Source organism: Leptodactylus fuscus, chromosome 4, assembly GCF_031893055.1.
Source record: "Leptodactylus fuscus isolate aLepFus1 chromosome 4, aLepFus1.hap2, whole genome shotgun sequence".
Lineage (NCBI taxonomy): Eukaryota > Metazoa > Chordata > Amphibia > Anura > Leptodactylidae > Leptodactylus > Leptodactylus fuscus.
In genome coordinates this window covers 180,437,313-180,462,396 of record NC_134268.1, presented here as the reverse complement: position 1 = coordinate 180,462,396, position 25,084 = coordinate 180,437,313, and the positions used below count along the sequence as shown (strand labels likewise).

Here is a 25,084-nt window from a genome sequence, read left to right as displayed (position 1 = left end):
TATATATATATATATATATATATATATATATATATATATATATATATATATATTTTATTATTTAATTTTTTTCTTAAACTGCAACCTTTTATGACAAAACAAATGCAAAAAAGAAAAAGACAAAAACAAAACAAAAACACCACACAAGAGCCAGACACAGCTCAACTGCTTTCATTAAATTTTTTTCTTCTTTAAAAATCAGCTTTAGGAAGTTGAGTGGGTGAGCACATTATGGAATCATGTTCCTAAACAAAGGACTCAATACAATTCCTACACATGGCTATGCTTAATTGACTACGTATGAATCACAGCAAAACAAAAGAACTTCGTCATAACCCGAATTAACATTTATTGCATAAATGAAAGTTAATGCATCTGACCATGGCGCTTTACTGAGACACCGATATACAAGTACACTCTTAAAAGGATTTTGCTAAAGAAGGGGTTAAAGAGCATTTCTGCAGCAAGATTAACACTCTACCAAGTCCTAGAGAATCTGAAGCATCATTCCATTCAGGTTGGATCATTTCCGTTCCAGCCTCATGCTAAACTCTGTACAATGTTATAGGAATACATTTCCACCTCCCACCCACCCAGATCTTGCTGAACAATCACTTACATTCATAGCCGCAATATCATTTTCATAGGACTCCCTAATTTTTTTCATTATTTCTTCCTCAGCTTTGGCACATGCCTCAATGCTGCCTTTTACCGTAATAGTCCGCTCAGGATTATACAATGTCAAGTCCTGAAGTCTGGGGCCATAAAAAAAAAAGAAAAAAAAAAAAAAAGTTGTCAGGAGTTTCAAACATTGCACCATAATAACAGAGCTTGTCTGGGCTTGATGAACTTACGGAGATATTGTTATTTTTGTATCCGTGTCTTGCTCAATTTTCTTTAGGTTTCTTCCTTCTTTGCCGATAAGACGTCCTACAAAATTGTTATGTGCTAGTATTTTTAAGGGTATTTCTTCCGTACTGAAAAATATCAAGAAATAAGAATCAGATGTTTTCAGGAGATTGGTTGGAAGGATTGTTCTCATCTACAATTGTTTCCTCATTCTTTACAATGACGGTCACCACCTTTGCTAAACTACGTTCAGAGGCATCAATGCTTCTACATTTTTGGATGTTCAATCAGTACAATTGTCATGTTTATTTACAGATCAAAAACAAGTTGCTCATCAGATAAAAACACAGATGAAGATTAGATCATCCTTCAGCTCTTTCAATGGTGGCATGGCTTTACAGAGGACTCAAGTCAAGTTGAAGAACTACTCAGTCTCTGATGCTCTCGCTCTATTCTACTGTGCAACCGTACAAAGAAAATTAAGAAGCCAACCAAAAACTCCCCTCTCCCTGCATCACGACAGTACTAAGCAGAGATCACCAATTTATGCCCTTTACTTACAATTTCGTATCCTGAGCTTCCTTCTGCATAATCTCCATTATTATTTTACAAGCTGTCGAGCAGCCTTCTGGAGTTGAGTGAATGGTAATTGGCTTCTCTGCAGCGCCGGCATTTTCTTTACGGTGAATATCAATTCTGTGAAGCAAGAAAGTGGTAGACTTGAGTTTTACATTGCATCAACCAAAACATATGTAAACACTTGCTAGTTATCAGTGCAGTGGAGAGATTTTAATTAAAAAAAAAAAAAAAATTCAGCGGGTTTAGCCCACGTGGACATAATGTGTATGAGGCCCCACAATGGCAGATGTCAGGGGACAGAAGACTCTGGGATGTTTGATTTCAATACTGCCCAATCCTTTAGATCTCGGGGAGATAAGCTGCCCCCAGAAGCATTTAGATGCTTAAGGGCTAGTTCACACGTGAGTATAAGGGGAGGTTTTTGACAGCGGATTTCGCGTCCAAAACCTCCCCTTATAATGGTGGTCTATGGAGACCGCCGGGCTTCTGTTCTCCGCTAGCGGCGAGCTGCTGCTAGCGGAGAAAAGGAAGGACATGTCCTTTCTTCATGCGGAAGCCGCGCGGCTTCCGCCCCCGGCAGCTCCCTCCTATGTCGGCTCATTCATTTGAGCCGACAGCAGAGGGTTAAGCCGCGACAGCGATGGTCGCGGCGGGCGGGTTTTGACAAGAGAGAGACGCGGCTCGCCGCGTCTCTCTCTGTGTCAAAACCCGCGCGGGCAGTTCACGTGTGAACTAGCCCTAAAGCTGCCCATAGATTTTCAATGACAATTTCGCCGATTGGCAGGATCAGCCGAAAATGGTCAAACATCAACACGATTTTCTTTTGTTCTGCTATCAGACACATGAATGGACGGTCATGGTCTTTTTATAGCCGATCAACTACAGAGAACCCGCTTATTATATTTTACAGATGATTAAGATACACACAAAATGGGTTAAAGGTATACTTAAAATGGAGCCCGTCACCACCCTACAAACTGGTTAGGGTCCCCCGAATCAGTGATTTGCCCTTGCGAATCTGTTCCTCTGTTGCCCACATAACTTAGTTTGCGTTAATATGCAAATTAGCTGTTTGGAGCAACAAAGGCGTTGACACTGCTCCGAAGGGTTCCATTGCATATTAGCAAAAACAGCAATCTCTCAGCAATGGAGGCGTCCACTCACAAGGGGAGTTGATTCAGGAGAGCCTTACTTATCTGCAGGATTGTATTGGTAAGCTGGGTTCTAATTACAGATTCCCTTTAAAACAGGCAATGTCCATTTAACAGAATAAAGCCTACTGCTAGGATGTACTAGAAGATTTCACAAAAGTTGCCCAGATACAAAAACGCATAAGAGTTAACACAAACTTACTTTGACTGGGTCTGTTTAGTTATGTTCCTGATTGTAGCACCTTCTTTTCCAATAATAGCTCCTACAAATTGTGTAGGAACCAGCATACGCAGTGGAACCTCTGACTGAGGTTTAGGCCTTGCGGCAGCACCAGGTGACCCCTGCCTCGGAGGTCCTCTTTGTCCAAACCCACGCCTTCCTTGTGGAGCGTGTTGTGCTGGCTGAGGCTGTAGCTGCTGAGTTGGAGCTTGTTGTGCGGCCATCTCATCAGGAATGTACGTCACTTTAAGGGAATAGCTTTCAAGTTGATAGCCGTTCAATTTCTCCAGCCCCCTAGTTTTTGGGTAAGTGGGAAAGAAATTACATAGCACCTTATTGTGAATAAAAAAAAAAAGTGAAACACAATGTACTGTTTAAGATTTATTAATCTGTCTAAGCCAGTTTTCTGATTTTATTTATTAAAAAAAAAAAAAAATATTGACTTGTGACTCCAGCACAGCATATGAAACACCAGTCTCGATACATTCTTCCTCTTCACTCCAATTTTTACAATGGGGCACAAAGGGTTTGGTTTTCTCAGGATTTTAAGCCCATGGTTAAGATCCATCAAAGGAGAGTATAAAATCCTGGCTCCATACAAAGCACACCTTAAAGGGAGAGCCATTGTAAAAAGTTCTACATTTATCTTGTCCAAGCTTGCATACGTCAGATACCATCTGACCTAGTACCATGTTGTGTCAAAAAAACATCAGGCCATACAATGCATCTGTCCCATTACCAGCTAAATGTTGAACGGAATGGCAGAAGAGCGTAGTCGGCCCCGGATCTTACAGTGAATCCCGTCACTTTATGCCACTAATGTTCTCACAACCATCAGGTGGCAGTATACTCAATGAAATAAGTATACATGGTGGGACGATAAAATGAATGAAACCTAAACACATTACGGTGTCCCCTTCACTGCTGTAAAGTAGCACATCTGGAAAGTTACAGAGGACATGTGCAGAGGCAAAAACATTCTTTGTTTTTTCACCTTGGTTGTGTAGCCAAAGGCCAAAAGATTGAAGCAGACCTAAATTCTAGATCCACTTCTAAAGCACCGCAATAAGCAAAGCGGAAAAAAAATATGCAACATAGCAGACCAAGTTTTTCATCAAATTATCTATCACAGATAGTCACACAGGTGGAATAATTTGGTTTTGGTGAATTTTAACTAATTACAGTTTTAAGCTAAATATTAAATTCAATGTTTTTGGTGAGGTTTTTGATTTTTCATGTTATCTATATTTTAAAGTCATCATAAAAATTTCAACTCTTGCCACTAAGCCTAAAATAGTTTGTGACCTCCTGTGTCCTGGAGATGGGTCACAGACAATGGTCTAGAGCAGCTCTTCTAGACTTCCATGGGTGAGTTTTTTAGGCATGCTCCGTACCCTCTGTAGAGGTTAGTACACAGAGAAGAGATTAGATTAGCTGTGAAGTCGCCTATTGTGACAGATTATCACGGCTTTAGTTCATGTATATGTAGATAAAACACAGAATCTACCAATGTGCTGATAAGCAATGAGGTTGCTGTATAGAATTCTCCTTCAGACAACTGGAATTTTCAGTATAGCATTTGGTTTTGTAGCCAGCGTCAGAACTGCAAGATTTTTTGGAACTAACATGGAGGTTTTAAAAAACCAAACAAACGAAACAAAACCGCAAAACACAACCTTCACCAAAAATTCAAACAGACAAGACAAAAAAAAAAAAAAAAAGCACCTGCAAGTGTGGACTACATGGAATTTGGACAAGTAGAAAAATTCTGCTTCAAATTCGGGAAGCGGAGATTTCCAGTTAGGAAAAAAAATCTGCCATGTGAACATACCTATAGCTAGGTTCCTCAAAATGGAGGAACCGGTTGCGCGCTCCTTTCAGTAGAATGAAATGCTGGTACGCTGATGTAACAACAACGTGATTTATTTAAGATAACGCGTCTCGGGGTCCTTTGGTACTCCACAGGCACCACCCCTTCATCAGATCTTTAGCGTTCAGAAGTGTATGTGTGTATAGCTAGGTTACAGTCACCAGAATCAATCATTTGGCTTGATATATTGAGGGGTTCTGGTGTCAGAATCATTGATCTAGGTCTCCTAACTGTAGCTAATAAGTTGTGCCCCTAATAACATCAATTATGAAACGTCGATCTTAAATGTGCCTTAAAAGTTACTGTGAACACTCCAATTGTTTGTTTTTATCTTTAAAAGATATGCAAAGTGGCCCTTGGACTATATTCAGAATCTGCTATAGCTAATGCACTCCCCATGTACACACTTCTAGTAACTGTACCTACGTCTATTTCTTGTTTCTGCAAAACACTGCAGAGTTCACAATACTGTATACCTGCAACACCTTACACTTTCATGACATCCTCAAAGCTGCAACAACTGCTGCAAGTAATGGGGATATTGTGAACGGACAGCATGGGCAATATGGAGCAATTGTGTGAGGCAGTGGAAGAGCAGGAAGGCAATGTGCCAGAAGAGCTGGGACAGAAGACAGGGGTGCGGGTCTTTAATAAATCAGAGATCACATGGTAGTCCTCAATAGAGTCTGCAGGCAGCAGAGACCGTCACAGGAAATCTAGTGCGGAGAAAGAAGTGGCCTTTACCCACACTAGATTTAGGATCATGAAAATTGAGCCACTGGATTATCAAAAGCTGCCCAAAATGGGGGGTTGATCTCTGTCAGGGTCTACCCAAGTCTGAATTCAACAGAGTCTGGTTTTAGGCAGAATGTAGACTATTTTGAGGTGGAATCAGCACTAAATTCCGCAATGTTATTAAAACCTAACCGTGCTTTCCCCTTGTGAATTGTTTCAACTTCTCACAAGATATCTTGTCAATATGAAGGAGGCCACACAACTCTTTGGAGCAATGGTAATGTCCATGATACTCTGAACAGCCATTGTGCAGCAATTTACTAGATGGAACACCGTTAGATTCAGGTATCCCTAACCTATCTGCAGGGCTGGCTAGATATGCTGTATTCCCTTTGAAGAAATCATTTTGTCTTGGAAAGGTCTGGCTTGGGCTACACATATGGTGCAGACATTCCGGCAATGATTTATTGTCCATATATTAATAAACATGTAGACAGGAGGATCACTTACTGTCTTGCGTGTTCCTTATTAGCATAGGTTACGTTAACAACTGCAGTCTCAGTGTCAGTGTTCACTATGGATGTAAAAAGAAAAAACATTCAATGCCATACCTCAATATATCGGAGCATCACGTGAGCCCCTTTATTTTTTCTTACCTTGCTCACAGTTTTCCACTGTTCCGTATTGTGCCAACAGACTGTCCAATACCTGGAAAGACGACAAGATAGTATTGAGCATACGTATACAGATATAGGTCGGTCTGATACTGTATTAATAAAGATAAACCCATCTTTGTCCACATGATTATATATTAATGTGAAATTCTACTGCAATCAATGCCTAAGTAAATGTTATTGTCCTTCACTTTATGCCTTTATTGATGCAAAAATAATAATGCAGATCAGACATGGACACAACATAAAACATTAGAAAATAAAATTAACTGGATGGGATATTATTCCCTGCGATATTGCAAAAAATGGAGGAAAAAAAAATTCAAATTATTCATATATTATAGTACTGGAGCAAGTAACCTCTTGTGTATACATTGTATACTAAAACTGCAATAACCATTGTGGAGCTCAAGCACCAGAGAGACTAATCCATCAATGCATCTTTCCCAGATTCAAAGCGTAGTTTATCATATCATACTAAACTAAATGCAGACATTAAAGCCACAACTTTAGGAAGAAGAAAAAAAAAGCCTCAAAGCCTACAGTAAGGAGGGGGAGGCAAATGGTAAGAGGTCACAAGAGACTTCTTCAAATTCCGCATGCCTCATTTTTATTGGGTATCCAGCAAATGTAGGCTTTTACTACCATGTGCCGAGCTGCAGCTGCCCTCAGCTCTGAAAATGGAGAACATGGGGAGGACAGACGCTGCGCAACAGACCAACTTGTGTGCCAGGTGAATGGATATTAAAGCACAAAAATTCCTAAACACAAAAGCACTATTCCCGGGAGGAGGAAGAAAAAAAAAAAAATTATACAAGAAAACAAAAAACTGCAGTTAAAGTAACTTAATCCCTGCTCAGGGACACTAAATAAATAGATGCTTGCGATAGAGCTCAATTATTACAGCGCCATTGACCGCACAGATCAGATACAAGAATGACTGAGCCTGCATAGGCCCACGTGTGACTGCTGGCTCTTATGTTAAAGGTCAGCTGACAAGGGTTATGTCATGTAACCTATACCTACATCTCACAGAAACCTGACTTTTATATACAGGCAAAGGTTAAGGACAACTGGAACATTTACACAATAGAAAGTCCTTCAAGGCCTGACTAGGAGTGGCTGACCTTGCATTCTTTATGCATTTCATGACCAAATCAGCCAGCAATGTGCTTAACAATAATCCAGTGTAAAGGTAGGCAAGGTTTCAATGAAGTTCCACCATCTGCGTGTATGTACAGTGTGTGTGTATATATATATATATATATATATATATATATATATATATATATATATATACACACACACACACACACACACACACACACACACACACACTACTAATATTGTAATAATATTATTATTATTAATAATATATTTATATTATAAATGTGAAAGTTTGTGTGTTTGGATGTTTGTTCCTCAATCACGCAAAAATGGCTGAACGGATTTGAATGAAATTCGGCACATAGATTATAACCTCAAATAAAATATAGGCTTCTTTTTATCTCGGTAAATGACATGGCTTCACGACTGTGTTTCTGCATTTGCATATTACGGTATCTGATCAGCTCCAGGCACTGCTGACACTGACATGGGCAAACACCTTTAATCCAAAATAGCAGTTTGCCAATTTTCAACATGCCTGGAAAAAGAAAATTAATTTGTCGCAAACAATAAGAGTTATGAAGGAAGCCAGAGTTCTCCTCAATTGGCACTGAGGAGGATCATCAACGCCAACAACACGCTCATTATATGGCGTCCCAGTGAGCTGCTGAGATACCAGAGCAATCACAGGCACAGCGCAAGGAATGAGTTCAGCAGCAGGCCAGCTTGACAGCTGCTGAAACGCTGGCGGATTATCAACACGCTCATTATGTGGTGTCCCAGCGAGCTGCTGAGATGCCAGAACAATCACAGGCATGGTGCGAGGAAGATCAGCAGCAGGACATGCCGAAATGCCGGCGCAGGCAAACCATCAATGGCAGCAATTTTCTGAATATAGGCGGATCATCGACGCCAACAACCCACGGGCAGAGGCTAGTGTGTGTGTATATTATATCTATACATAGTGTGTGTGTGTGTGTGTGTGTGTGTATGTGTGTATGTATATGTGTGTATATATATATATATATATATATATATATATATATATATATATATATGGCACATTGAATGGGAATATTTCTGTGCAGGCTACAGAAGCTAGGAAGGTAAATTTTATAACCTTTATTCCGCAGTTCCAAAAAAAAAAAAAAAAAAAAAAAAAAAATTTCACACACACACACACACACACACACACACACACACACACACACACACACACCCCAACTTAAAAATATAAATAAATAATGAATATGAATCAGTCAGCCTGTAAAGACAACACAACCTCAATGTAAAAAAACCCCAAAAACCCATGTATAAATCAGGCTTCATACACCAGATCATCTCTGAACAATTTTTTGGGGGGATTTTTCTATACAGCTATTCAAACACTTAACGTGACCATTCAGCCTCAAACTATGGCACCCACTACCTGTGTGAATGTCATGTTCATCACGTCGCTCTCCTCTCCATTGGCTACACCATATTAAACACCATCCCATGCCTCATGTCCATGTATGTCCCAATGTCAAATCAGGCAGGCTAGGTATGCATTTACTAAGGGTTTATTTAGCTACCACATGAACCAAACTTAACAGATGCCAAGGTGGAGGATGTGAAGGCAAAGACAAGCTGCCACACGGCACAGCTAACACACCACTCTATATCCACACCACATCATGGAGACCCTATTGGCACTGGAATATGCTGTGAGGTCATCTTTTGTCTGCAGGACTTACCAGAAGATCGCCAATCCAGAATCAGTCCAAAAACAGAGCATATGTATCTTCAGCTCTGCAAAGGATGTAATAGGGCTGATTCTATGTCTGGTAATTTTTTGGAAAGTCCTGCAGGAAAAAAATTAACTAGGATCCAATGAAGCACCAGAGTCTTATAGACAGGTTTCCTGAAGTTATTAGCCCGCCATACTGTGGACCAGAGACATCCATCTGTGAAACGACATGTCGTCTAGAACAGATAGCAATAGCCAAGTATACTTCACATAGGTAAGCGGAAGGTTCAAAATTAGACATTTATAATTGATTTGCACCAAAATGACCAAAAGTGTGTGACGTTCCTGAAGGGTCTGCACAAAGGTGTGTGTGTGTGTTTTTTTTTTATTATTAAGTCTGAAATGAAAAAAACATTATACCAATGGGCAGCAGTTTCCTATTGTAAAGGAACTACCTAAATCATACAAACTAAGAGGTGGCCTAAAAAGAGGAGGCATCCAACATCTACCGAAGCAGTGTCCAATGTCACACAATGTGCGCCACAGAGATGTATTTTATGGTCTAACTTCTAAACTTTGTACAGCAGGTTATAATGCCTTTAACATTAAGATGGTATTATGTTGCTTCACATACTAGTGTTTCACAGACACACAAGAGTGAACTGAAATATAATAAATTCATGAACGCCGGTATGAAAGGAAATACAAGGAGATAAATTTACACAATTTTCATTTATAGCCAGCTAGCAGTGTAATGACTATAAATGCTTTTGGCCAGCACTCACATCTGAAAAAAACACGTGTATCCCCCTTACTTCAGGCTTTAGTAACGTAGACCATTTTTAAAAAGGAAACCAGATGAGAAGGGGCGCTATATCTGCTTAAGGAGACTGCTTTTGATGGCCACTTTCAGGGACTTGCACACCATATGTGCTCTGCTAAGGATTCGGAGAAAGAATACACAAATAAGTACTACTCATTGAAAATTTGGGGCAGTGACCCTGAAACACCGGCCTGAGGTGGGTGTCCCTCCCTTTTGCACAAAATATTCTGGTTTGCCTATAATCCCAGATCATGACACCAGGTTGCCTAAACACAAGCATTCAGCTATAGAGCTACTACCCAAGATGTGACACTATAATAGGCTTTCAGTTTTCCACCAAGGAGAACTTATTAGCAATTTATTTATTTTCTTAATGAACCTGCTGTATGATCTGTAGGGATCACCAAGCAAACTGTTCTAGAAGTCAAGAAGACAACCAGGTCTGTATGTATAGTCAACAAGGGGAGGCTTTTGGTCACCGATTGAACCGCAGCAGAAAGGTCAATGACAAAATGACAAATGACAAAAAAGTTATACCGAACTTTTTCCATTAAAATGATATGCCAACCTGCTCCTTTTGTTCAGCTATATTACAGGTACCTACAGATTAAACAGTATTTTGCACGTCACAGGTTCCCTTTAAGAAACAATCACAGCTGACTTTCAACTTCAGTTTCATCCAGGTTAAGGTCTAGTTTACAGTGTAATTTGGCCAAATTCTGTCCTAAATCTGCCTCCGATCACTTTCAATGATAAGCAGAGATTGAAGCAGAACGCTGGAAGAAAAAAAAAAAAAAAAAAATAAGGAATCCTACTTAATTTTCTGTGGCCGACTTCACATAACCCCCGGTGTAAGGCACTCCGTGAAATAGGCACATTCGTCTAAGCCTCATCACCAAGTATTGACAATCTTCCATTCATAAAACATAATTTACAGCAGGTAGCCATAAACGTTACTGAATGGTATCCATTGGCGTAAATATTGAATTTCCTTTTCAAAAAAAATTGTGTGGTGTACAATTTTTAAATTTATGTAAATTTTGAAAACCTACTACAATCTGTATCCCCCCCCCCCCCCATCATATCTGTAAGCCTAGTTCTGAGCACATAAGCACTTACTAAAAACGTAACATCTTGTTCTAACACAAAAGTTTTCGTTTCCATGTCAGCTAAAAAGATCAGGAGCGGTGCGCAAACAGTAGTAGGGATATAAATAGCAGCTCAATCTGAGAATACTGGAAGCAATAACTGTATGCATGGCAGCTTCTGCCAATAAACAGATGACAAACTTCCCCAATTCCCTTCAGCATACAAGGGGTGTGAAACAAAACCCCATACTACAATGCATTTCTTCATTCACACACTGATCTCGGTCTAATCTCCTTGTGCACAGTTTATATCTAGGACATGTTCCTGTGAAGAAACTAACAACTGCTTATCGGACACAGAGCCCGACTTTGGCTTAACAATGGTAAAAATGCACAACTAAGTCCCAGAGGAAGAGGAGTTTCTGGAGCATTCCATCTTGGCCATGTGTTGCGAGCACACACTCGGAAGTATTAGCAGCATCTGCAGGATTTCCACACCCTGAATTGTTTAACATGATCTCTTGTATAAGGCTTGGTTCAAATATCGGTATTCCATCCGACCGTTTGAATTCAGTTTGAGACTAAAAACGGACTGATGCACATACTGATTGTATACTGACACCTTTTTATGCTGATAGCAAACACTGTCCATCCCCTAGAGGACAGATAAGGGCTCGTTCACATCTGCGCCCGGTCTCCGTTCATGCAGGTTTCCGTTTCCTGCACAAAACTGAGCAGGAGACGGAAACCTGCAGGACTCTTTCATACCCATTCATTTGAATGGGTTTGAAAGGTGTCCGGCTGTGAGCGCCAGTGAGCGTTTTATGCTCTCCGCCGCGAAAGTTTTTTTTGTTGTTTTTTTTAAAATCGGACACAGTCGGACATGCGGCTGCAAAATAAATAAATAAATAGATTGTATCTTTACAATGAATGGGAAACACTTTTACTTCTCTCTTCTGCCAAATCCACTCCTGGCTATAGCTCAAAAACACATTAAAATCTGCAAAAAAAATAAATGTTTTTCTTTTAGCGTGAGGCCAAAGGCCACACCTGAAATGCAACCATCACGCTAAGGGGGGAAAATTGTATCAAAAACAGCTTTTTTTCAGTTTTTTTTTTTTTTTGAGTAATTAATTATTTTTCCCTAATAGGGAAAACACTTGCAATTAAACACACACAAAAAAAAACAAAAAACAAAAAAACACAAATCATAGATACGGGCTAGTTCACACGTAAAAACCTCCTGGCATATTTTGGTCCTGAAAAAAAAAAAAAAAAAAAAAAAAAAGCTTCCTGATTAGGAGGCTTTTTTTTGACCTTGAGGCGTTTTTTGGAGCTTTTTCTGGAGCAGATTTTGGTAAAAACTGCTTCAGAAAACACCAGGCGGTTTTCTTCTCCCCTAAAGTGAATGAACTGTAAAAAAAAAAAAAAAAAAAAACACTAGGCGTTTTCAGTTGCTGTTTTTTGCAAAAAACAAACAAAAAAACCTGCTAGGCGTTTTTCGCCTCCCATTCACTTCTATTGCTTTCCTCAGGTAGAATCCGCCTGAAGAAAGGTCATGTCGCTTCTTTTTTTCTGCTAGCAGAAAAAAAAAAAAAAAAAGCTAGCAGTCTCCATAGACCACCATTGTATGGAGGCAGATTTTGAGGCAAAATCTGCTGTTAAAACCTTCCTCATTGCCCCCGTCTGAACTAGCCTGTGTCTAAAGGATGCCTGAAAAACAGACAGCTTATGGTGTAGCAGAATAAATGGGCTGCTTTACTAAACTGTAACCCACAGAGCACCGCAAGTAAAACTATTTTTTTTTCTTTTAAAATTTGAACTATTTATGATGAAGTAATATTTCGTTTATAACACGTGCCATTTGGATTATCTTCCAAGGGGTGAGACCTCTGCTTAGTTTACCAGGCACTACGAAGATCTGTTTATGCGAGTCAGGGAATTCCAAGAACACAAACTCAATGCATTATAATGAGAGGCCACCTAATGTGACCAGTGCATGTTGTCCTAGAACGTGGCTCATGCTGCCAAGGCCACCAAATGCCAGTTGCACATGTTAAAGACCATTTCAGCGACTGGTCAATCAATTCTTTTCTGCCCACAGGATCACAGGAAGAGCAGAGAATAATGTGTTAGGGCTAGTTCACACGTAAAAACCTCCTAGCTTATTTTGGTCCTGAAAAAACCCGCTTCCTAATTAGGAAGCTTTTTTTTTGACATTGCCAGGCTTTTTTTGGAGCTTTTTTTTTTGTAAAAACCGCTTCCAAAAAAAGCCAGGCTGTTTTCCCCTCCCATAGAAGTGAATGGGCTAAAAAAAACCGCTAGCGGTTTTTTCGCAAAAAACAGCTAGCGGTTTTTTGCAAAAAAACTGCGCTGAAAAAAAACCTGCGCTGTTTTTGCCTCCCATTCACTTCTATTGCTTTCTTCAGGCGGAAAACGCCTGAAGAAAGGTCATGACGCTTCTTTTTTCTGCTAGCTGAAAAATAACTAGCAGAAAAAAAAAGCTAGTGGAAAAAAAAGCTAGCGGAAAAAAAAAGCTAGCTGTTCACATAGGGCTCCATTGTAAAGGGGCTGATTTTGAAGCGAAATCCGCTGTCAAAAAACTCCCCTTTGCCCACGTGTGAACTAGCCCTTAAGATTCTTCAGTATTGTGTCATGAGCAGGAACTTTTTAATCTTTGCGCGTTCCAAATGAATAAACAGACAAGACCTGAAATGTTTCTGTAATAAGGGACTGTGTGGATAATAAAAGTGCAATATAAATGGACCTCTTAAAAGGGATCAAACCTGAGCGCACCATGAACGCAAAAGGTTAAGAGGACACCAGGAGATCAGAAAGACTAAATGCATCATTTAGTGACCACACGCACAATAACCCATAAATCAATAGAAAAGAAGGGGAAAAAATAAAAAAAATAAAAAGTATCTTCAGCTGTTCTGCAGCGATCTCTCATTATCCAGTTCTTTCATGTAATGTGAGGGGAACCAAGCCAAGTTGGTAGGGCTGCAATTCAGAGGGGGCAACAGAAAAGAAGAGTTTATTTGTTTTCCGTCTCACTAAATCCAAGCGGGGGAAAGTCACTTGTTGTGCCGAATTGCAGAATTTGTGAACGCTCAAGCCTTCATTGCTTGTTGTGGCACAGATGTCGTACTGAACTAGCGTTTCATTCATAAAATGAGAATGCAGGGAGCTTACTAAAGTCAAAAGAAATCCAAGAGAAGGAAAGAAAATAGCAAAAAAATGGCACCATTCATAAAGCATGAAAGCTCTTAACCCTTACAATGGTGCCTGCCAAACTCTGATGTTGTAATATCTTCTATGAGCACACCTGCCATATGACAAATGTTTTGTGGCTCAGATGGTAGACTAGAACAACAAATGCCTAAATCTGGGACTTTTTTTTTTTTAAAGTGAAAAAGTTAAAAGACAAAGCCTTCCAACTTGCATGATAATGTTTTACAAATAATAGAAAACCTATCTATCTAAATCCTTTAGAGATTAATCATTACCTTATAGGGGACTGTTCACATGGCTAAAAGTGAAGAGGAATTTGAGGTGGTCTTCAGCCTGAGATTACTATCCATTTTTTGGCCCTAAGCATTCTGCAGCTCCTGCCAAACTCTAAATTCACCACTATTCGCCATTTGATCCTCTTTTAAACTGATAGGAAACGTCCGTCCCCCCACTTGTTGGCTGCCAGAAAACTGGACTTGCAAATACAACTTGGAGTAATATCAGCAGATCCAGATTGACCACCTCAGACAATGAAGCCCCAGAGTAACAAGAGCCCTATCACAGTAATCCGGGGCCTGCTGCCAAAGACATGCTGGGAGTTGTAGTTGTGTTGTAGGGGACAGAGGAGCTTTTATGCAATATAATAGAAAATAAATTTAGAATCCATTCATTCCCATCTATGGTTTATTGACTGCTTTCCCGTTGACTGCTTAAAGCCAGCTGTAGAAAGTGCAAAGCACATATACACTCATCCTTTTTGGGTACAATTACTTGCAGATAACCTGGTTTGATGAGGTAATAGAGGTTATCCATGTTCTAGCATTGGTTCCGGCAGTGCGGCCCCTCTAATGCTTACATACCATACAGACTGTAGTGGTGAGTGTAGGCAATGTTCCATAGACTACAATGGGACAGCTACACAGTACCTACACTCACCATTAGTTCATACGTACAGCTAGTGAGCAGCATGGCTCTCAGTATGTACACATTACCGACAGCTGCGCGGTCTCAATACAGCTGCGGTGGCCCCAGTGACAGACCCTAGTAGGTCTAATATTAATGGCCTATCCTAAAAGGACAGATCATAAACACTAGAAACCAGATCATCTCTTTAAAGGGAGCCCGACATATGCTATTCAGGCACCGTAATTGTTATCTTAAACAACCCCCCCCCCCCCCATTTTAAAATAAAACCCTAAAAAAGAATATGATCTATTTACGCATCGTGCACGCTGGGCGGGAATTCAGGGTGCGCCGTCTTCTTCATCCACGCCTCTTCTTTCTCCGATGTCCTCCGGGCCAGTCCTCCTCCGGCGCTCGCGAACTGACATTGATATATATAAAAAAAAAAAAAAAAAAAAGGCCTGTGCGCATGCACAGTAGCCGTAGTAGAAGCCGCATGCTACTGCGCCTAGGCCATTTATTTATATCAATGTCAGTTCGCGAGCGCCGGAGGACGGGACCCGAGGACATCGGAGGAAGAGGAGGCATGGATGAAGAAGAAGACACACCCTGAATGCCCGCCCAGCGTGCACGATGCGTAAGTAGATCATATTTTTTTTTAGGGTTTTGTTTTAAAACGGGTGTGTGTGTGTGTGTGTGTGTTTTATTTTAATATAACATTTACGGTGCCTGAATAGCCTCTTTAAAAGGCTATTCACGCATATGTGGGGCTCTATCAGCATGATTTTGCTGATAGAGCCCCTTTAAGCAATATCTTCATGGGTGTTTTATGAATAAAACCAAACACTAGGTACATCTTATTTTTACCCTCAAATCTCGCAACACTTCACAATAGAGGTGATGTAACAGAGGTCAGTCATTCACATAACAGAAGTTATAACAGAAGTTGACAGATGCTACTTATTTAACCTGGGCTTGGAGTATCAGATCCACATTCTGTCATATTTGTTGACAATGTCTGTAAAGTGCCATGAAATATTTTACTATACAAGTAAGCAAAATAAATGTACGGTAAGCAACATAATACTACAAGCCACGACATGAAAGTTTCAGAGACTACACCAACTGAGTCACTATAACATTAAACAATGAAGAAAAATATTAGTACTGCATTAGTACTGCTAAAAGTCCTACTCCATACTGAGGTTTTCCATTTTCCCTGCTATCAGTCCCATGATCCTGCAGTACACAATCACAAGGGCAGCTAGAGCCAGTACCATCTCTGACTGCATAGGGTACACAGTGACTCTTCCCAACAATCTTCAAGTATATTATCAGGGAGGCTGCACGGTGATCTCCATTATAACTGTGTGCCAGAACCGGTCTGACTATTAGCAAAAACAGATAGCAGCAACAAAGCTGGTATGTAGAAGTATACTCTTAACCTGGCCAGTATTTGTGGGTGGAAAAAGGAGACATCCTTAGGCCTAGGTCCTAAATAGTTTGTAACATATAGTAATCAACACTATAGGCCACGTTAAATCAATTGCATTTACAGTTCATAGAATTATGTCCAGAATCTGTGGCCCGTCAGAATGGGGTTGTTAATACAGCATATACATTTCCCCCCCAGAAATCTGGTTTTGGAGTATTTTTGCTACATTTTGCATGAACGTTATTTGGCTATAGACCTATCTGCAAGGAAATAAAGTACTTTCAGTGTATTCACGACAGTAGACGATCCTGCTTATAGGATACAGTTGGTAAGCATATAGAGCACCCATATACTGGTTCTTTGAATATTCTAGCACTGACTGGGGGATCAAGGTTGTCGAGTTGACCTTCCCTGTTGAATCTCCAACTCTTGATTACTTGAGACTCTGCTCTACTCTGAGTACAAGCAGTAAGGGTAGCGCAGGGTCAGTCATGTGACCCAGATTTGGGGATCATCAGTGAAAGCTGAACTATGGGATTTCCACACTCCCAGACAGTACGAGTAATTCTCTTAATCGGAGCCATGGAAGAGCAACATTTATGTTGTAAGTAGGACCATCAATTGCAGTATATTCATACAAGCAAATATATATTTTATATATATATATTATGTGGATAGTCCTTTAAAAGAAAATTGTGCCCCATAGCCGGTAATCTGGACAGCAATGCAGAAATTAGTTCCGGGGCTAAATCCATATATGTCTGTAACATCACCCAGAAGAACATAGGGTGTATACTAACTTGTCTTTTTCCTCCCACTATTTTCTATTTATACCCTCACAAAAACTAAAAAAAAGATTCCCCAGCACAAAGTTTGTTCACACTCTTTTATAAAACAGAATAGGAAATTAAAGATCTAAGTCGCAGGATGAAACACGAAGCCATTCCATTCAAGAGGTTTCCGCTAGATGGCGCCTCGAGCACAGACTTTTTCGACTTCGTAACCATTCGCAAATAGTTTTAGTACTAAAAAGATGCACGTAACAGAGTTATATTAAGTCAAGGCGGTGTGAAATGCGGGAATTGTGCGATGAGGTGGTCCTGTACAACTAGCTAAATATACCTTTATTCTCAGCTATTCTAAAGTCATTACAGGCTAGTGAATCACAGTATACTATATTGGTTTATACAGTCTCATGAGGAAATCCACCATCTGTATGCACTATTAAGGCATGTGGATGTCACAGAAGGGGTCCCCACAAGGGACTAACATTTGTGTGTCAGGACTCCATCCATGCATTACATTCAATTCAACTACCAGCATTTAATGCATCATTACTAGCAGCTATACTGAAGGGTTTTTTTCTTCTATTGTAATCCTGCCTGTGATGCCTACAATGATGACTGCTGAAAAGTGATCTCTTCTCGAGAGGAAGTAGCAGTCCATTACCAAGCATACTGGCCACATAAATGACACGAAAAATTTACAAACCAAAGACACACACACACACACACACTTCTAAACCACTTATGGTGTTTTAGGGGTAGTTGTTGGCATAGTGAATGTAACTATCAAAGTGCAATGTTACAGCAGAGAACTTCAACTTTTATTTCGTATGCAATTTAGTTTTTTGGTGAACTTTAGGCAAAAAACAGCAAAAGCACCAATTCCCTTTTGTGGTTGCCACCCAATACTGCCCCCAAAACAGAAACTGACATGTCCCATATATAATGATCTGCTTATTTGTATATAGAATAAAAGAAATTTCTCAGCAGACAGACTGAAGTTTGACGAGTTCAACATTAGCAGCCCTAAAACAGCATCTAAGTGGTTCTCAAGTGGTTTCAGTCGTGGAAAGATACAGAAGACCTTAAGACTAAAATCACACAATAGTGTATTTACTAAGAATCTGTGCCGCTATCTTTGTGAATAAATTCACAAACTCCAGGTTTGTGACTTTAGTGTCCCTACACCGCCTGCCTATCACCTCTGCTCACTTTCATGGTGTAAATGATGACAAATTTAAATTGGCTATGAGTTGGGGTAAATTTCTGCTGAGGCGGACATACCTGATCCACGCAGAGATGAAATCTTCTGTCGTAACAGGCATCAAGACTGGCATACAATACATCCACTGTCTTTTTATGGCAGTAAGGAGAAGTATTCTACAATTTTTTTTTATCCACTTGGCTTTAAAAAAACTGCATTTTAGTTGCCATAGGAATGGCCCACATTCCCAAAATTTCATTGATTTTGGTATATTCCAGTCACAAAAAAGTTGCATTTAGTTTTAAGCTTAGCAGGGAAAGGAGGTGCAATCTATCCGAGTATCTTGACAAAGGGGAATGGTTTAGAAGGAAAGATGGTGCGTCTTAAAACGTGACAGGCAGAATGGTCAAAGGCTGGATTCATAGCTGCGTTTGAGTGTCACAGTTCCCAATTAAAGTAGATGGAGAAGTCCTGAAAAGACTTTATAAAAGTATTTTTAAAAAATACTAACTATATATATATATATATATATATATATATATATATATATATATATATATATATATATATATATATATATATATATATATACACACACACACAGGAAACCGAGCAGTACCAATTATAGTCTATGGGTAACTGCTTTTTAAGAGGACAAGTATTTGGATCCCCACTCCAACCCCAATGACAGAGACCCAAACGCCAGTGTGAACCTACCGCAAGAGACCAAAGTCTCAACAGATTTAACATTTTGCCTCAGCCAATGTAATAAATGGCACATTTCTAGACTGTCTTAGTTTTTAAAGACTGCAAATCTTAGGAGAAGCAAGTCTGTTCCTATATGTGACTCCAGACTTAAAACAGAATCTTGTGAAAACACATTTCCTATAACAGGGTGTTTCAGAATTGTAATATTGGGGCTTATTCAAAATGCCTGATCCTTCACTTTTACAGAGAGATAACCCCTGCTCAGAGGAGTATGGCAATGGCTTTATCCCCATAAAGAGGCAAGTGGGGGGGGTTTGCAAAAAATAAGAACAGCTTAAACCAGTGTTTGGCTAACAGCTATTCAAGGTGTATGGTCACATTTAGGTTTTTTTCCATTTATTTTTTCTTTGTAGAAGCAGCCCAGATGTTACGTAGTCTCAAAACACAAACCAACTCAAAATGTCCAGGCTAAAGTCTTGATTTTCTGCTGCAGGTTCTCAGACAACAGAACTCTGTTCTTTAGGGATGGGGCAAAATACAAATGAACATTTTGCAAGTATGTTAAAGTTTTAAAGTGGCCAAGGCAGAACACTTTCCCTCCCTGCTGTTAAAAATGAATTGTTCTCCCAGCTGTTTCAACCAGAGACTGATGTAAATAAAACAAGCACAACAGTTGTTCAAAAATCATTAGCCATATAAAAAAAAAAAAAAAAGAAGAAAAAAGAGAGAATATACTGCCTAAGACCCAACAATGTTAAATGTACAGCTCAGAATGGCAGCAGTAGCGGGAATCAAAATATATTACATATATACACAGCTTTATTACCATACAAAGAGTAGAACAGGGCATATACTATAGCACACCATCTTTAAAAGGTTTCTCAGGCTTCCTTTAAATACATCATGAATTGAAAATCTGTGGGGATCAAACCGCAGCTCTCCTGGGCCCCCCTCTAGTCAAGCAGTGTCACCTCTTCATTGAAAAGGAGTGTACAACGCTATACATAGCACAGCTACAAACCAGCCATGTGCATGATAAGTGTGATGTCACATGGCCTGTGAAGTGAAACGACTTATTTGCGCCTGCACCGTTGACTTAAATTTAGATGGATTTTAGGCCCAATTTCTAACCTAAGCCATTCAAGACAAAAGGTTATGGAAAGGAAAAACAGAAACCAGTGAAGATATTAAGCAAATATTAAATGTGAATTACATGCATATACTGATAAAATGTTCATCCCTTGTAATTCCATATACGATGTGCTGGTACAACTGTAATGTGAACAGGTTGTGATATTACAATACATACAGTCAGTAAAGCTGGAACAGGCTTTTTAAGGTTAATGTGTTCTGCTACACAGACACGAAAAATAGTAACGTATGACACATGGTTAGAATCATTTTCCACTGAACCACATCACACACTTTTCTTGTACTGCATTGACTTTTGCACCAGGGATATCTGCATTTCTCCGGTATGTAGTGTTCTGACCAGGGAGCTTATGGTGGTCCACAAAATACTAAGTTATAATCAAAGAGTTTGTTTTATCAAAATTCGAAAAGTGACAAATATATTACACATACACAATTTATAAACTACATTAGTTTCATCCTGTCCAACATGTGCCAAAACTCCAGAGAACAAACGATCACCAAACATTACTACAAAAAGTGACCACTCATGTCTTTTAGAGAAAAGGTACAAGTGATGTAGGCAATACCTTACACCTTTCTTCTGAGCAACCAGGCTACATGTAATCTAATGGATGGTTAGTTCATAAGAATGGAATTTAATTGTTTTCTGCCTTGAACATCTCTATCCCCTTGCATCCTTGTCCTTGCAACAAACAGAAGAGCTGGGAGCCCAGTCACTGTCAGCAAATGCCAATGAATCCCTATTTGTCAAGTTTAAATGATATTTAACTCTACATAACAAAAGGGGGTTCTCTGCAAAATCTTGTGCTTTTGAAAGGGGCGAGGTGGCTAATGCAGGCTCTCTGTACCATATATGTAGGACTAGGGGAATTCATTATACAGCATATAAATCACTAACCTACAGCTAAACAATTTGACTAAAGACCACAGAAAAACGCACTGCAAAAAAGGACGAACAGATTACTACCCGTTGTTACTCAGTTTATGTCTGCCTTCCATAGACTTCAATTTTGAGGAAAAAAAAAACAAAATGTGATTCGTTGCAGTCTGTCTGGAATAATTTTTTGAACAGAGAAAAAAGTCGTGCAAGTCTGACTTTTTTCACTTAAACGAGTGGACAAATTGTACAAACAGAAACCTGTGCATTGTTTTTACAACCCAATGAAAATCAATGGGTTTTAAAACAAACCTTTCAAAAATCAGTTTTTCAGGATTTGTGACAATTGTGATGCTGATGTGAACCCAGTCTTACCCCCCCCCCCTTTTTTTTTTTTTTTTTTTTTTTTTTAATAGAAACGGTACCATACACAACAGTATCACCGGTCCATGCAGTGGGCAGAAAGCACAAATTCAATCCTGAAATGTATGGGTCCACGTGGGCACAGACAGCACAAGCATACCATCCATGTGCCCTCTGGTGATTTATCATGGACGTGTGTGTGTGTGTATATAATATATATATATATATATATATATATATATATATATATATATATATATATATATATATTTTTACATAAAGGAGTTTCTTCCAAAGAAAAAAAGAAAATCCAACACATAACCAGGAGATTTAAGTAATTGAGCTGCTCTATTAAGTAATACAACATTTTATTCAGCCGAAATATACTTCAAATAGATTCTGCATTCACAACGTTTTTGGAGCAGAATTTTTTTTTTTTTTTTAGCCCCTAAGACAGACGTGTGCCTCCATTATAAGACTTCTCATTCTCCTTTTTCAGCCACCTGACTTGCATTAAATTGCTGCACGTTTAAGAAATTGACACACTGAATACCTGCTTGTTGTGTAGAAATCTCTACCACCTCTCCCTACTGCTTGCCTATTGGCTAGACATTTATGAACCAAAAACTTCAGGTTGAACAATGCTATGGTGTCCTCCAAGAATGAAGGTGGTGAAGAACAGGGAGAGAGAGAAGAAGGAAGGAAGAAAAAGCCCACTTAAAATCACCATCAATGCTTATTAGGCTACTAGTGCTTATAAGTGGTATAGTTTATTTATATGAATAAGCACCAACTAAGTATCAATGTATAAATAACACAAAAAATTCTTTTGATTTTAAATCTAAATTTATTGTTACAAAAATGTTTTTAATTGTAAAAAATATTGGTATCAGGAAAACACAAACACATAAAAACATTTAAAAACACCAGATGTCAAAACAACAAGAGTGGAGGTCGCACTGGACTGAGCAGCTCCAGCAGGTGTATAATCTGCTAGTGGTGTAGGGGATGAGAACAGCCACAATTAATGTGTGTATAGAGAGGCCCAGTGTTTTGTATATATATATAAATGTAAATAGGCTCCTATTGCCCACAGTATCACAAGATTAGGGCACTAATTGAAAAATATCTGTAGCATTGCAAAGATCATACCCACATCACCACTATATAGTAAGAGCATATAAGGTAACAGAACCAATGTAAAGTTACACACACATGCCAGTATTACATAAGCCAACCTACATAGGACAAAATGTGAAGCATATACATAAACCACTGCTCACCAGCTGCGACCTCCACTCTGAGCCCCGATGGACCGTTTCGCCCCTGAAGAAGCTTTGCAATGCTACAGATATTTTTCTATTAAGTGCCCTGATATTGTGGGCAATAGGAGCCTATTTACATTTATATATATATATATATATATATACAAAATACTGGGCCTCTCTATACACACATTAATTGTGGCTGTTCTCATCCCCTACACCACTAGCAGATTATACACCTGCTGGAGCTGCTCAGTCCAGTGCGACCTCCACTCTTGTTGTTTGACATCTGGTGTTTTTAAATGTTTTTATGTGTTTGTGTTTTCCTGATACCAATATTTTTTACAATTAAAAACATTTATGTAACAATAAATTTAGATTTAAAATCAAAAGAATGTTTTGTGTTATTTATACATTGATACTTAGTTGGTGCTTTGAGTTTTTGCGGGTATCTTTGTTTTTTATCTAGTATTGAGATTGCTTTGGGTTTGATATTTTTATGAATAAGCATGCCCAAAACTGCATATCTGTGTTCTACCCATTACCCACTTATGTTGTAAAATACATTCCCTGGAACTTCAGGAAAATAAATGTATAAGTACTATTAGTATCAGTGCGGCCATTTGTGACCCATGCTTCTCTGAGCAGCATGCACAGAAGAAGACGACAAAAATAAATAGATTCCTCTGAATCTCTCAGCTGCAAACGTATTCTTCAGCCCTCACAGGAAGCAGTTATCCCCTCACCATCGCTTCCTGCACAAAGCAGACAAATGCTCAAACTACTCAGGAAGCGGATGGATGGATTTTCCTTATAGGCCCAGCAAGAAATGAAATTGTCGCATGCACTTTTCTAATCTTGGCATTGTGCAGATGTGTAAAAACGTCACTGGTTCCTCGCGCTCTAGGATTTCAGGGAGTGGCAAGCACCAACAAAAAGGCAGATGCAACTCTATAACATGAAAGTTTAATGTGGAAAAAGTATACATTTATTGTATGGGAGGCTGCACACACACGACTACCCATCTGCGCGGGATCAGTCTTTCATGCATTCAATATGTATACATCCATCTGCATTTACCAACCATTCTGTGTTGTTGCAGGACATAAATACTATTACAAAAAAATTATACAAATCTCATGTAGCTTGTATTCCTCAAGATCATCATAAAGTGTTTTGGGTTTTTTTTTAAAGAAAAAAGTAATCTTGCACAAAAATCAATAGTTTCGTTTGCGTGGTAAGGAAAAAAAAATTCTATATATGCACCAAGTACGAGTTTCACAAGCCAAGTTTGGTGTAAACCAACAAAAAGAACAGCCAATAATAAGCGAGATCAAGAGATAGGATCCCTGTACTGTTATTCTGGCTGGAAGCCATGTGTGTACAGAACACCAGCACAGGAGTTTACTGTAGCCACGTGTTCTCAAAACTCCCACGCTGACAGAAGAACGCTGCCTTCCACAACAGGTAAAAAAAAAAAAAAAAAAAAAAAAAAATTCACTTTCCTTCCGTCGGCTTCAGGGATTGAATTGCATTTGGCTAGAAGACCAGCAATGCTGCATAAACACTGGAGAGGGCGGGGGGACTGAAGTGCTGCCAGCAGTTGCTTTATTTTGTCTTTCTAATTGTGACCAATAGCTTTCGAGCAGCGCTGGAAAGTTCTGAATTGTGCTACAAGCTGTCATTTTTGTTTTTTGCATTTCTATAGCAAGGATGGCAGCTGTAGATTCTTTAGCCCATTTGGGGAGGTAAGTGACTCTAGTGATGTCAGGGATTCCAGATAAGGTGTATGACCAAGTAAGATTGCAGGTCAACTCATGCCAGGAACTTTGATCAAGGAGTTACTCATACATGAAATGAGTCAGATATGCAGAAACATAATTGTCAAGATGAAATAACCTATTCACTGCCAAATAGACTTCTGCAATGCACACTACAAGTTAGGTATTTAAAGGTGTACATTGCGGTCAGAGAACATGCACAACCTTTTACACCAATAATGCTACTAATGTAATTTATAGAAGACAATACTAGGAAGCAGGTGAAGGATCTGGAAAAGAACCTGTCACAGTGTCAACCAAATCTGGTCTATATAGGTGGTGATACAGATTCCAGCGGTGTTGGAATTTGTTTTCTAGCCTCCACTGTTCCCTTGCAAGCAGTGCAGTTAGTTTAGGTGCCTGATCTGCCATTTATACTCAGCAGTGTCAGGCAGGAGCAGGCAAGGGGTGTAATTCTGAGCTCTGACCTTGTCCACCTCTCATTGCAGCTTTGAATCAAACCCCGAGCCTGCTCCTGCCCAACACTGCCCACCTGGCAGTACACAGCTT

The 25,084-nt window shown here is 39.4% G+C and overlaps 1 protein-coding gene across 1 annotated transcript in view; it reads right to left on the bottom strand.

The window, feature by feature from the left end:
• Nucleotides 1-25,084, bottom strand: part of IGF2BP3 (insulin like growth factor 2 mRNA binding protein 3) — a 73,746-nt gene that overhangs the window by 8,088 nt on the left and 40,574 nt on the right. The window contains exons 4-9 of the mRNA XM_075271434.1: nucleotides 6,061-6,112; nucleotides 5,915-5,978; nucleotides 2,782-3,093; nucleotides 1,411-1,545; nucleotides 855-977; nucleotides 620-755 (exon numbers count right to left, since the gene is read on the bottom strand). Coding sequence (XP_075127535.1) covers nucleotides 620-755; nucleotides 855-977; nucleotides 1,411-1,545; nucleotides 2,782-3,093; nucleotides 5,915-5,978; nucleotides 6,061-6,112 — 822 coding nt within the window. The remainder of the gene's footprint in view (nucleotides 1-619; nucleotides 756-854; nucleotides 978-1,410; nucleotides 1,546-2,781; nucleotides 3,094-5,914; nucleotides 5,979-6,060; nucleotides 6,113-25,084) is intronic.